The 14,866-nt window shown below is 39.7% G+C and overlaps 1 protein-coding gene across 2 annotated transcripts; it reads left to right on the top strand.

The window, feature by feature from the left end:
- Positions 1–1,165: 1,165 nt before the first annotated feature.
- LOC139968024 (3 beta-hydroxysteroid dehydrogenase/Delta 5-->4-isomerase type 2-like) lies at positions 1,166–10,678 on the top strand. 2 transcript variants are annotated; one of them, XM_071972310.1, is made up of 4 exons: positions 1,166–1,443; positions 5,290–5,453; positions 7,185–7,349; positions 9,124–10,678. In XM_071972310.1, exons 2-4 carry the CDS (start codon positions 5,297–5,299, stop codon positions 9,936–9,938), a joined length of 1,137 nt encoding a protein of 378 aa, XP_071828411.1. In that variant the 5' UTR covers positions 1,166–1,443; positions 5,290–5,296; the 3' UTR covers positions 9,939–10,678. The 2 variants fall into 2 exon arrangements, with proteins under 2 accessions (XP_071828411.1, XP_071828413.1); XM_071972312.1 differs by lacking the exon at positions 1,166–1,443 and adding an exon at positions 1,956–2,110.
- The last annotated feature ends 4,188 nt before the right edge of the window (positions 10,679–14,866 follow it).

Below are 14,866 nucleotides of genomic sequence, written 5' to 3'. Positions count from 1 at the left end.
AGGGTGATAGCCAGTGAAGATTCCTCAGTATAGGTGTTATGTGCTCTCTCTTCGGAATACGAGTAGTAAATCTGGCAGCGTTGTTTTGTACACCTCAGTAAAGTTTGACGTATAGGCACATAGCAATGTGAAAAGTGCAGAGCAGTAGAGACAGATCTACAGTTCTGGGACATTGAAAACAGAATAGCTCTCCCACAAAAAAGACACGGCTTGTCCACATGGTCCATGTAAATCCCCCTTAAACATGCCTCTACCTGAGGGAGCCGTGCCTTGCACGACTCGAACAGATCTGTCACTCTGACCATACTCTACGACATTTGTACATTGCTGTCAATTAGTATACGCATACTATGAAATATATTCCAGCCAGTAACAGCTGGGCAATCGGTTGATAGTTGTAATATCTAGTTTGTCGATGACGGCAGGTGACATAGCGTTTATTTATCCTTCAATGTGACTGGAGTGCTTCTTTAAGACAAATATTCCTCTACGACATTACTTAATTTCTGTTTACACGCTTAGAATTTAAAAGTGATAAGTATAAATATACTGAAGTATTCATAACGCTCTTGCTCTTCAGTTTTTACCCACACATATATAGATCATGGTGGTTCACTCCATGAAATGACCGAATCAAGGAATGCATGCTATGAGGATGGCAGTATACGATTATCTATGTTGAAGTTTGAATACACGTGACCATTATTTGGCTTCTAGCATATTTAGGAAACAATTTCGTAGGAAAATCTGTATTTCTTGTTTTTGATGACAACGTTGATTTTGCTTTTTGTATTTTTGTATTTTTTTGTTGTTAATGGCAGCAATTCGGGCATATTTTCTTTCTTGGTCGTGAAAATCCTTCTTATGTCCAGTACCATGATCTTTAGTTTCCTGCATTTTTACATCTAATTTGAGTTTGGAAACACCTGATTCCTTTATCCTCGAGAGATAAATACACGATATATCCTATATATACTTAGCAAGGTAATTGTTCGAAACTGCAACTCTTATACAGTATTCCATACTTCTATGACACAAATGAAGGTGTAGAGTTTTCTGAGATAACGGGGTCAGCAAACTATCTTGGGCAAGGTAATCCGAACTTTATATTGGCAGGAACTGGTGACGGTATAAGAGACCACTGACTTGCGGGCTGAACTCACCTAAATATTTACATCAATATGCTCCTCACTTACAAACAGACTTCAAAAGTAAAGGGATTCGTGGACTTTGTGCACGCCACAATCGATAATTAACTTGTTGTTGTGAGTGTAGTGAGTGCATAAACACACAGTTATCACAAACACACCTTCAGGCAAGATGGCACTGATGGAAGTCAGATGAGCGATTAATGCAGTGAGGGCGATCGTTCCATCAATTCATAACACAGAATACAACGCTGTATAAGACGTGTGCTTGCTATTTGTAATTCTTGGAATTTCGGTAAGATTATCATTCGTTTTTATGTAGTTTTAAGGGAAGAAGAGGAACAACTAAGTAACTCTGATTTCTAGTTATCACCAGAGAACTCTTCCAGGGTCTTCCACCTCAAAATCGGCGTTGTGTCAAACAATACCGGAACATATGTTGCGACCAAGGTAGTAGAATTAACACCAAAGAACCCATGCGTTAGGAACCTAGCTGCTACACTTTACCCAAAGCACACAGACTTCCCATTGATAGCCGATGCACAACAAGCACTACCTGGACTTAGCCCTTCAGACCCTGAAAAGACAATCCGTCGTCAAGGCATTTGTGAACTAACCAGGACACTCAAGTTATTCCCTCCGTGTCGACCAATTATATCATGAATTGAGTATACAGAACACCTTTCAGGGTTCATCGACTCCACACTCAACCCTTTACTAGACCATATTCCTTCTTATATAAAGGAAACGACACATTTTGGAGAATCCTTAATAATATTCAGTCGTAACCGATTAATTCTTTACTTATACCATGTATGATCGTCTTTACATATCAATATCCCTCATGATGAGGGAGTTAACTTTTACGTCATACATAAACACCACAGTATTTTGTAGTACACGGATTCACAGAGTGCGTTCATGTAGGATTATCGACAATAATAATGTGGGGATCTTTTGAGGTAAGAAACTTAACAACTAAAGCCAATCATCGATCACTAAACCCACCTAATTTTGCAGTATATCTGACATAGGCTACTGCTTGTGTTGGATCTAAGCTTAGACGACTCCAAATTATTTGGGGTCGAGTACTTGCGATTGAAAGAGTCACAACCCTGACTGGTGTCGGAACTCCAATTTACATTTTAAGCAATGACGTCACAGAAACAAAATTGGCGTAAAAAAACGTGATTTCAACATCGTAGCATAGTAATTATTCAACAGAATTTTAAGGAAATATGCTTTACCAAACTCTACGAACAATGCACTGTAGCCTACTTCTAAAGCAAAACTTATTCGCAGGAATCACAGGCTCCTTTTAACAAATGGTTTATGGCTATATATAGCTCTTTTGTTAAAATGAACATCGTCAATCGAACAAATAATACAGTACATTTATAGATCAGTTGATTTGATTTTTACTAGTCTTATGGCAGACAATTTCCTACAGCCAGATATTTTATGCAATTGTTTCCATTGTTACTGTCTATTATAGGATCGAATACATCAGTGCACAGTTCAAAGGCTAGGCTTCAGGTTTATATGTAATTATGCATTACTTAGGCTATGATACTTCAACGTAGCGGTATGGCCACTGGGGTAACAAAGCAATGTGCACCTTCAGATTTAAAATTCAAATCCAAAATAACCCGACAACAAACAGCAAAGCTAACTGTCTTTGCAGTCATTCTGGAGCATCACCCACTTGATCCCTCTTATGAACCTAAGGCAACCTCCAGATCTGTTCCCAACCCCTCGTCAACTGTGGTTAAATTCAACAACAAGTTCTACTTGGAGAGGCAGACTGAATTTTGTATCCCTTCCAAATAGGCATATAGTATTTATCGAACTTGCCACTCACAACTTGCGAGGATTCATGCAGTGTTGGATTGCTGTTGACCTACCATAATCATTGGCCACTACCATAATCACTAGGGTGTATCTACTCATTATGACAAAGGAACATAGCATACATAGTGTCCATACTTATCCTTGCATAATAGGTTTTCAATATTTGAACAATGTTGACCTTTCACCTTCCCTATTGTAAATAGCATTATGGAGAGAGCTTGATTACAAGCTTATATATGCTTATGCTGACCTTGAACTGTGGATGAATAAATCCTTGTAAATAGCAAACACTTATATACCAACCAAAACTACCGCATTATAAACAACATGGACTTTTTAGTTCTGCTCCGACCAAGAGTGTTATCTACTCATTGTGGAATAGTGTCAAATATGATGTTCATACCAGTTATGATAAGGATGTTAGTTTCTGATTTGATAAGCACAAATGATGTTGGCCTCTGCTGTAATCAACAGACATTTTCAACTTCTTACTATTATAATTAATTTTTTAAATACTAATAATAAAAAAATATAAGAAGATAAATGGAGTAAAATGTCCCCCCCCCCCCACCTCAATGTAATTTATCATTATGGATGATTGTTTTTCAAATGGCAATATATTTACTTAAGTTTACTCAATACTTTCTACAATGGGTAGGGTTTAATACGTTTACTTTAGATCCTCTCCACAAGGCGGCAAACACTAGTATCCATCCAAACTTTCAGAACGCTACTTTTGTGAAACAGTTTCCCAAAGAGTAAGACGCAATTTACCTTTTCGTTGTTATTTCTTGATCCTCTTTAATTAAAAAATGTTGCAAACTATAGCACCCCTTCACTTAGACCTCTTCCCCAGGACGGCGATCAATAACATAAAAATTCACCCCTCCTCCTCCCACCCCATTGATAAAAGGCTTGTAGGGGCATGCTTTTATTAACAGGTAACAACTGGTAAACTTTATCTGACCTACATGCACCATCTTTTATATATTATGTATATATATATACATATATAGAATAAGAATATGCTTATGTCACGATTACCGATTGGAAAAGAAATAAATAGATCGAGTAAATACAGTGATATCTTTTATTTATTTTGATGCCGATGATCAAAGTCTGTAATTAGTTCAACGGACTATTCGGCTTATCATTAAACAAGGTCAAATTACTTATCACTAATTGTTGGAAAGGTCACAAATGAAGAGATTTTGCTCCTATGTGGTAAGTTTTCGACAAATACTAATGTCTAACAATAGTTACTGATAAATAAAGTGTAACCTCCCATGTCCAACCTCCCCCTCCCCCACTCCCAACCCAACGCCATTTTTGTTTTTTAATACTTAAGGTCTACATATGAGGTTGTGCTAGTAACTATTGACCTTCAATTCTTGGCGGGGGTTGACAAGGGGGTTGAACACCCCACCCCCTTGTTCCTCGTCTGGACATTAATCTTGCGATAAGTCAGACTCTAAAACCCTTATGTTTGTTATATAACGGTTGTGAGCACTAAGTGATTATCTGAATAATAAATTTGACAGCGGCGCACTACCAAAGGCGTAAGTTCAAAAGGATGACATCCAAACAGTTAGATAACTAAGATAACCTCCTCAGCAAGAAGGACATAATTTCCGAAATGATAAAAGAGACCTCTTAATCTCCAAATCACAACTCATTCTCGTCTTTCTATATACCTGTACTGATCTATTTCCGAAATTGATTCTACCTAGAGAAATAAAAGCAACAGAATAAATAGGTGTCATTTGAAGGTGATCGTTTCCCTCCCACCCACCCCTCCCTCAATAACAGCAAAATTGAAAAAGTATCTTTGCCTGGAGATTTTGACTTGCCAAAGTCCTCAAACATAAGGGTCGGTTGAATAAATCACTTTAAATGTCTCATGGAAGCACAATGAGTTGAATTTGATAGTCAGGGTGGGTCTAGGATGTAAAAAGGGGGGGGGGTGTATAGTCCTGGTGTCGTTGAAGGTGTCTCCCATGTAATTATAAATTTAGACGTGAAATAGGGGCATAATTAGGTTGTTATTTAGGTCTATACGTATAGGTCTACACGCAAAGTTGTACTAATAGCAACTTTTAATTCTAAGGGGTGGGGGCGGGGGTTACAAAATGGGGTATACACTATATATTCACTGTTCCGCGCCTGATGCTTGTTGAACTGTGAACATTCATGGCCATTATTTGACTTCCTTGCATATTTGGGGTGAAATACTGATGATCTCAAATAACTTTCTGAGTTAATGAAGAAGTTTGCTTCTCACCACCTGTAGATTGACAATGACTAATCAGGAAGGTGTAACCATCCTTGTGACGGGAGGAGCCGGCTTTTTTGGTCAACATATCGTCAAAGAGTTGATGGAACAAGAAGTATTTCCTGTGAAGGAAATAAGATCATTTGATATCCAGCCGTTCAAGTGGCACCACGGTCTACATCGTAAGTAATGATATGAATTAGTTCGTCTACACAAACGTGCATGGTTCAAAAGAAGGTGCGCAACTATCTAAGTTGACTGTTAACGTATTCCTTGGCATATAAATGAATATGATTAAAACAAAAGACTATAACTAGGGGATTAAATGATTGTGTAAACAATCAAACAGACAAACAACAATGTTCCTTTCTTGTTAGTGCTCAGGTAACATGACATTGCTGGGGGGGGGGGGGGGACTAACATGCGGTCACGTTGCTCGAAACCAATGAAAGAGGTATGAGGAGGGGGAGTGGGGGGGGGGGCTTAACTAAATGCACCATGAGTTACGTCTAAGGAAGAACGGCTGTAAATAGAATATCATGAATATGGTTACTTCTCGTGTCCTGATCATGTTAAAGTTTCCATGAAATGTTTTCAATTTAATTAGTCACTTGTTGTACTACTGTTGCATAAAATACTGTTGGCGTTGAAGGTTGAATGAACTTTTCTATACCACTGTTTTTCCTTCTATAAAGTGGAAGAGTTTGGGAGACTGGGCTGGTTGGGGGCGGGGATCATTTTAGATTCTATCTTTGCGTCTTTCAACGAGTTATTTTAATATACCAGTATATCAATATGGAATAAGGGTCATCAAACTATTAAGGCATACGAACTCTCGTATGCCTATTATGAAATGGAGATGATATGACACTATCTGAACAGGGGAGCTATAAATTACTTACTTACCTACTAACTTACTTACTTACTTCATTAATAAATAAATTAAATAAATAAATTCGGAATGAAGATTAAGCCGTTATCTCAGTGTAAGCAGCGTCTTTATACCACCACTGGATATCAAAGTTATGAATAGGCATGCTTTGTTTACTTTAGAACGACATACAACTTCATTGAGATTCATTGCAGTTATATCTAATAGTTTGTTGACCTTTTGATATCAGTTAAATCATAGCCATATGCGGCAGTTCGTTCTCTTAACCTTACATTACAAATCACGAACGCGTGGTCTGATCCTCCTTCGGTCCTAGTCCATCTCAGTGATTAAATCGCGTGGTCTGATCCGCGGTTGATCGGACCCCGAGTGGTCGTTCTCAAGTGTAAACGGGCTTTGTTCCACTCAAGAACGAAGAAGTCCATTTTTTGGACCGCCATCATTGTGTATTATATATCCAAGGGCGTAGGAACCGGGGGGCTGGGGGCGCCAGCCCCCCAGTGAAAAATGTGGAGGGGCGGAAGTATCATTCCGCCCCCCCCCCCCCCGCTTCGCAAGTCAGAAAACCCCTTTTTCATTTCCAAATGAGAAAAAAAATCTCATTTGGAGCACCAAATTGCATCTAAGGCCTGGTGAAAATACAAAATTAAGTTTACAAAATGGAGTGGTGTTGAAGTGTGCTATATTGCACCAAATTGCATCTGAGGTTACCTGGAAATGCAAAAAATTCCAAAGGGGAGGGGGACACCCCTCCCCTTAGACCCCTCTCCCAGGCCGGCAATCAGTCTTCAGCCCCCCCCCCCACTCAAAAGTACCTTCCTACGCCACTGTATATATCCCCTCTTTCTGTGCCAGTGTCATTGTTTATCATTCATTTGATAAAATATGCATAACAATTGAAAGGGTTGGGTGGAGGATTGGGGTTGGGGACGGGGTTTGGGAGGGTAAAACTCCGACATATCTCCCTACCAACAATTAATTAAAATTTGTTCTTAAACCATCTTTTATCCTCTTCTTTCAGCATCGAAGAATTCTCAAAAACTTTACCACATCGAGGGTAGTATCTGTGATCCCGCGGCCCTAACTAAAGCCTGCGAAAATGTGGACGTCGTCATCCATAATTGCAGCTGTGTTGCGTTTGGTGCATATCCTAACAGAAAGTCAACACGAGCTGTTAACGTAGACGGTAAGTTCAGTGCACCCTCATAGAGAATTGCCGGTTGCAAAGATGCCGATGTAATATCCAAGGAAACTGAAGGGCTCTTACACTTGAAGTATCCAGAAAAACCAGTGATATGGTCGATTGGTATGGTCAAATTGGAGGCACTAGAAGCAATGGTATACCTGTAGCATCGAACAGGTAGTGGGTGCCAGCTCTGGCCGGCTGAAGCAAAAAAAAGATCGGGTTTTCACCACGGAGAAGTCTTCGATTTCCGATATGAAGTGATCTTCCAAAATGAAAATAAAATAAGATGGGTTGATAAAACTGAAGGGAAATACTGCCAATTAAAACTGGAACAAAAACTGCCAACGTAGAGGTTTTTGAAATGATCGGAACATTACAAAGGTTACATTGACCAGTTACAATCTTTAAGTTTGATAAAATACTCTGGGATTAGCAGGAAATGATGCAACATTGACCGATTGGTTATATTTTGTCCCGTACTGAAAGTGATGACCTATATATAATTATGTATATAGAATGTATATAGAGTGTCGTTAAAAATGAATGGCTGTTGAGTTGAAGGTTGGTAAAACAGCATAAACGTCAGCGTTCGTGATATAGGTATATACAATATAGAGGTAACCACACAATCCTAAAAATAGGGGGGGGGGTCAGCAGAGAGGAAGTCCCGGCTTCCAAGGGGGGGGGGTCAGTAAGAGCTCCCAGCAAAACTATGAATGAATAAGATGAGATGAAGAATAGTGTTATTCTCATTTTCATAAATGAATCAAGGAAGAGCTTAAAAGAGGGTCCAATAACAAACATGTTCCCGGGACCCGAACAGCATGGCTTTCGAAGACCTTGGTCGCTCAACAAGTATTATTTGGTATAGGTATAGATAGATCGAAATTCAAGCTGCGATCCTTAGAAGCTTAAAGCAGCATTTTGCGTTTGGTCGCCGTTTTCTACTTTTTTGACATGTCCATCGAGTTTTTTACATATATCAATCACAAAACAGCAAACTAAGATATTAGCCAAGTTTTTCCCTGCCAACAACGTTAATTGGCGAGTAATTAAGGATATTTGCAGATAATGAGAAGAGTGTCCACGACAAATTCCACAGTTGAAATTAATCGCATACAGTTCCCCCAAAACCCACTAGTTTGAATTCAACCAATCAGAGATGCAGGTTTAGTTATGAGCCGTTGCTAAAAATAGATTCAAGACTGCGCGTTGGTACAACCAGGGAGATGTATGGAACTCCCTGGTACAACTGCCATATATAGACTGTACACAAATAAAGCATGGTGTTGTATTACATAGGCCTATTGCTCAATGACGTTCGTAGTGTTTAAATATTCATATTATGGGCGAGGTTTCTTGGGTTCTAACGGAAATATCTTTGAGATAAACAAAGTTGAAAGTTGCAAATTTTTCGACTTTTATGCCACCATTTGAAGTAAGATTTAAATAGATAAGCTAGTTATGTATGTCGTTATGGCATAGTGGAGTCAGTGAGGTTGAGAAAAATCATAGAAAAGGACGCAAAATGCTGCTTTAAGAGAAAACCATTTTGCTTTTTTTCTTCATTTTTATACTTAATTATATTATGAAGAATGAGGATAACTTATTCTATATCTCACAATGCGTCAGTCCCTTATTTGACCTTGGGCCTCGGTACTGTATCCCCCTCCCCTGACCCCCTTCCATCGGACTATATGCGATAAGTTTTCCAGCATGGATTTAATTACCAATAATGTTTCCTTCTTATCCTTTTTTCCCCTCTCAAATATAGGAACAGAAAATGTAGTGGACGCCTGTATTGAACATAACGTTGAATGTCTAGTCTACACGAGTTCTATTGAAGTAGCCAACGATCTTAAAAAGCCTAGTGTTAACGCCTCCGAGACATCGGTTACAGTCCCCGCTATCAACCCAATCTTTCATGTTTATTCTCAGTCCAAGTACGATGCCGAGAAAATGGTTCTGACTGCCAACAATAAAGCACTAAAAAACGGTAAAAATTTAAGGACGTGCGCTTTGAGACCCTGTGGCATTTACGGGGAGGGAGAACATATTCTAACAACAAATTTGGGGTATTTTCTAAATGCTGGGATTGCATTCCGCATAGGTGAACCGAGCGGGAAGAGTCAATATGCATACGCTGGGAATCTCGCATACTCATACGTATTAGCAGTCAAATCACTCTTACGTCCCGACGAGAAGACAGATATTAGTGGAGAAGCGTTCTTCTTAGGCGATGACACCCCTCTTAATAGTGTCGGGGAACTGGCCACACAGTTTGCAAAGGCTTTAGTGGCCGAAACAGGTACGGCAACACCACCGTATTGGCTCATGTATACGATTGCTTTCTTCCTTACCGTCATGAGTTGGCTTGTATCCAATTTAAAATATTGGGAGATGCCATTTCACACCAATGCTGTGCGATACATGTTCGGTGAATATCACTACAGTTGGGAGAAACTTCAACGTGTGTTAGGCTATAAGCCTAGGTATACATATAAAGAAGCGTTTGATCGTACAATCACGTATTACGAACATTTTTTTGGTCTCAATAACAAATCAAACCAAACTAAAAAACAAAAGTAGTTTGTTTTGCAACTAATCGCCACATCATGTAGAAAATCAAAGAACATTCCAAAAAAGTACCCATATTATTAGTTTTTATTATTATTAGTTTTTATTAGCATGACATCAATAAATAAATTGTAACCCTTTCTGTAGTGAAGATTGTGTTGAGGATAAAATGGTACGTCGTCCAGGGAAGGGGTCTTTAGAAAAATATACATTGAAATGTTTATGTACTGTATTTTTGAAATTTTCTAATATTCTGTCTGCCAACGGAGAATCACCGCCAGCCGCCACACACACCCCGATCTTTTATTGGGGATTACCAGAAGTAAACTTGGTTGAGCTACCTTCTATATCGATTTGGATGTTTTTCGTGGAGGGGAAAGGGGTGGGGGTATGGTTGGGGGAAGCTCGCGAAATTTGTCTAAGATAGTTCTAGGGAGAGGTTTTAGGGAAGAGGATTCCCCTTCCCTTTTGAGATTTTTTATCGGCAAAGGGGCCTAAATGCAAAATGGTGCTATCATTTCCATCATTTCAACTATACATTTGTGTAGTACTACGCCACTGTGAGTGCATGGCCAGATCATTAAACTGTGTTCTAGGAAAAGGTACCTAATCTCCATTGCCTCTCTGTACTCATGTGTATATTAAGGAAAGATAACTTGTACCAATAGTTGCGTGCGCATGTGTGTAGCTTCACCGATCTTCAGCCCCCCCCCCACTACCAGGGGACACGTAGATCCCTACGCAGTATCTACCTTTAATCATTAATACTGTATTTAATAAAGATTGATTGCTAGCTATTACATATATTTCTGCGGACGATTGTCCACAAAACAGTTTTTTTTTCTAATTAAGGCTTTACTTTGCCAGCGAAGTGAATAATCTAAATTTAATGGGGGTGGGCAGCTTAGGTTTCTTTGCCCACTAGTATTTTTTTATTTATTTTTTTACTGCATAGGCAAAAATTTTCTCAGATATTATAGGATACCAAACCACTGCTTACTGTATGATATTTCGAGAATAAAAAGTTATATTCAATTGGTTATTTAACCAATCATATGTGAATGTAGTACCGTGCACTCACAGTTAGGTTGTCAGAGTTACGCCAGTAAAACCGACGGAAAATAAGGGTGGGCACGGGGGGGGGGGGGAGGGAGGCGTGATAATGAGTAGTACTTCTTTTACCATGTACCTTTATTATCATTTTCAAAAGATGTTTTCGTCCGTAGGCCTTCCAAAGCCATACCTCACAGTGGCGATGGTGATGAGGGGTGGGGTGTTGGTGAATTGGCGGATCATGTCTATGCATAGGGCTTAAGTGTAAATAGCTTGCTTGCAGATCGGAATGTGTGAACACCAGACTTGTAGTTTGAGTATTGATTTTAACACCATAAGAACGAGAACGAGGCTCTAAAGAGAGAGAGAGAGTACTAATATCGGTATGTATACTTAATCTTGGATTAGCATTTATAGTTGATTTTCAATAGCCCCGAGTATGAGTACGAGTACGATTACGGACTCATTAAAAGTATGTATGTATGTACGTATGTATGTGTGTGTGTATGTATGTATGTATGTGTGTGCGTGTATGTGTGTATGTAAGTATGTATGTATGTATTTTAGATCCTCCTGCAAGCAGGAACTCACGAAGAAGCCTCATTGGCCAAAAGCGCAAGCTGACCGAAGTCAGTCTCTAAGATTCATATCTAACGTCCATGATTATGGATTGTCAATTGTCAACAACTCTGTAAGTGGACGACATACATTAATCTTGAGGTGACTTAATACTCCTGTTAGTATATTGAACGAATATAGTGGTTATATGTATCGTATATGAATATTACATATAACCTGGTCAGAATGAGATCAAATTGACAATGCAAGCGAATACTATGGCTTGAACGCCTTATCAGCTTGTTATATATAGACGGTTATAAAAGACTTATGTCACTACTCTTGACGTTATTGTAACCTGTTGTAGCTGATGGGGTGTATGGTCAACAACAACCTTATTCAAACTATACCAACAACAAAATGGAAATTTTTGGCAATATTTTACTCTTCTTAACTGTAGAATTAGAGACTTGATTATCCAAACCTATGAACGAATTTGTGCGAGATATCAAATATAAAATACAAAGTTGCCAACATCAAATTTGTTGTGTACTTTTATACTGCTATGTAAGTCCTGACTGAGATCGTAGGAGTATGAAGGATCAAGCGAAGGGGAGGGGCAAGGCCGGAGAGCACAGGGGAACATGCTCCTCTCCAGTTCTTTTATGCAAAAGGTCCTTTTTGTTAAAAACCCATTCAAATACTGAAATTTGTGGCACAGGATGAACAGAGTATCCATTTTGTGGAGTCTTTTGAGCTAAACTTTGTGGTTGCCCCTCAGAACAAAGTCACATGTCCCTCGAAATTCTCACCCTCCCCCATTAAACCCCTCCCATAATGAGGATGGGGATGGTCGACATGACCGTTTGATATGTTGCATTAAAGGCCTTACGTTGACTTATGTTCTATCGAGTTATAATAATTGCCTTCCAATAATCTGTAAACAGATAATATAGTACTACAATATATAGTACCTTGCATCAAAGCTGTCGATGGCGCCCTTTACATCGAGAAACTGTTTTCCAGCTTAGCCAAGTTTGACAGGAACAGAGACATAACAAGGCCTGTATAATATCTACGGTATATCTATGCGCGCCACTCCCAAGCACAGTGCTTTCACAACTGGAATGAAATAAAGCCATGTCTAGAATAGAAACACCGAATAAAAGACAAGGCAGTAAAGTAATCCAGTCCTCACTGTTCCGTTTCATGTTTGGATAGTAAACTAGGCGATTAAAGATGAAAAGGGATTATATGACTCTACTTCGGTATCGAGACCTCGTTTGTAACCATTTTCGTTCGAAGTACATGTTTTTCTTTGTAAAAGTAAGTTGGCATGGCGTTTCGATCCTAACAGGATCTTTTTCAGAGGCTAAATGACAAGTAACAGTAGCAGAAGGGACAAAAGCACGAACAGAATGCAGACAGGTTAATGATCATGGTGAACACAAAGAGATAGATGTAAGGGGATTAGTCAACATGGGATGGAGAGAAGAAAGAAAGAAACCAACAGGGGAAGAGGAGAGGTAGGAGATAAAAAGTAGAGAGACTGAGACATAAAGGTGTGGAGAAAAAAAGTGGGAGAGACAGGGGGACAAGGGGAGATGGAGGGGGAGCAGAAGAAAAGTTAGTCATGTCCTTCCTGAATGTTGAGCCCATAAGGTTGAATGGTGCGGAGGCGTTGCATCCATCGTCTCTCTCTGCTGATTCGTACTAGGTCAGGGCGGCTACCTAAGTATTCAGTCCCTTGTAGGGACATGTCATTAATGGTATGGTCGGGAAGTTTCAAGTGTTCTCCAACTGGAGTATCAGTCTTCATGGTGTTGACTGTGGACCTGTGACCATAGAATCGCTTCTTGGGGTAGTTTTGGTGTCGCCTACATACTGGATGCCAAAAACTCTACAAGAGATCAGATATATAGATGACATTAGTGGTTGTGTAAGTGATGTGACCCTTAAGCTTGTGTGTGAGTTGCATGCTGTGGCTGGTGATGGAATTGGATTCAACAATGTTGTGGCTACAGACGATGCATCTCGAAGTACGATCACATTTGAAAGTACCATGCTGAACGGGTGTACGGTTAGAAGTTAGAGGTGGAACAGCAGCACACACAAGAAGGTTTTGTGGGTTGCGTGGACGTCCGTAGGCGATGGTGGAATTTCAGGGACGGCTCGTTGGAGTCTATCTGAAGTGATGAGAATGTTGTGATTGTTAGTGGTGATTTGCTAAAGAGGAGGAAGATTTGGGCAGAAAGTAATAACCAGAGGGACTGAGGGAGCTTGTTGTCGCAGTCTCTTCCCTTTTTGTCCTTACTGCCAATGTAGATGATCTGGATAGGGAGCGGACTATCTGAATGACTTCACGCAACTTTCTGGCACTATGGCCCCTGGCAGTAAGGTGCTTTTCCAAAGCATCTGTATGACGTATGAAAGAGAAATTGTTAAAGCAAATGCGACGAAGACGAAGTGCCTGACTGTAAGCAATTCCAGACTTGCGGTGGCGTGGATGGCAGCTAGAAGAATGGAGATACTGGTGTGTGTCTGTGGGCTTGGAGAATAATTCAGTAGAGAGAGAACCGTGTTTCTTGCGAACAATCAGAAAAAGTTAACTTGTTGGTGAGAGGTAAATTTGATGGTGCTGTGGAATTTAATGGTATCTGCCATCCCCGTCACTGCAAATCTGGAATTGCATATCGTCAGACAGTGCAGGGAATCCAAGGAATCTAAGGTAAAGCCAATGGAAGCTGCAGCATTTTCAGAAATTTCTTGTTTGCTTTTATTCCATGTTTTTCAAGTACAATAATATACCTGGTAGATGGAGGAATATTGTGCTGACAATTTTTGTTGTTGTTAATTTTCGGGATGGGAGGGACCTCCATCTCCTTGGTCCCTGGACACGTGACAGATGTGTCGTTGCACTGATCAACGACCACTCGCGACGTTTAACTGTATAACAAATATGTTGACACAATTGTTTTTGGCAATTTCATTCTTAATACTGTATTTTGATGTACACATTGAGGATGTATATGGATTGTGTGGATATATTTTGTATATGTAGGCTAATGTTGATTTTGTCGTCTCCATGCCATTGTATTAATGCTTAGAACAAAATATATTTTCCTGCTGCTACCGATTAATGTTTCAACCATTATGCCTCATTTTGGTCGGCATACAAGCCTACTCCGTTTACGGGTTATGTCTTGAAATCGAGTCCACACCCATGCTCATGGTCCTGTTGAGGTGACCTCTATCTATTGCTTAGTACAAACACATTCACCTATTAATTTCCGCGTTGTGTCAACAAGCAGGTTACAGCATAAATTGTT

This window comes from Apostichopus japonicus, chromosome 5, assembly GCF_037975245.1.
Source record: "Apostichopus japonicus isolate 1M-3 chromosome 5, ASM3797524v1, whole genome shotgun sequence".
Classification (NCBI taxonomy): domain Eukaryota; kingdom Metazoa; phylum Echinodermata; class Holothuroidea; order Aspidochirotida; family Stichopodidae; genus Apostichopus; species Apostichopus japonicus.
The sequence above is the reverse complement of the archived record's forward strand: the minus strand, read 5'-3'. Positions and strand labels throughout refer to the sequence as shown.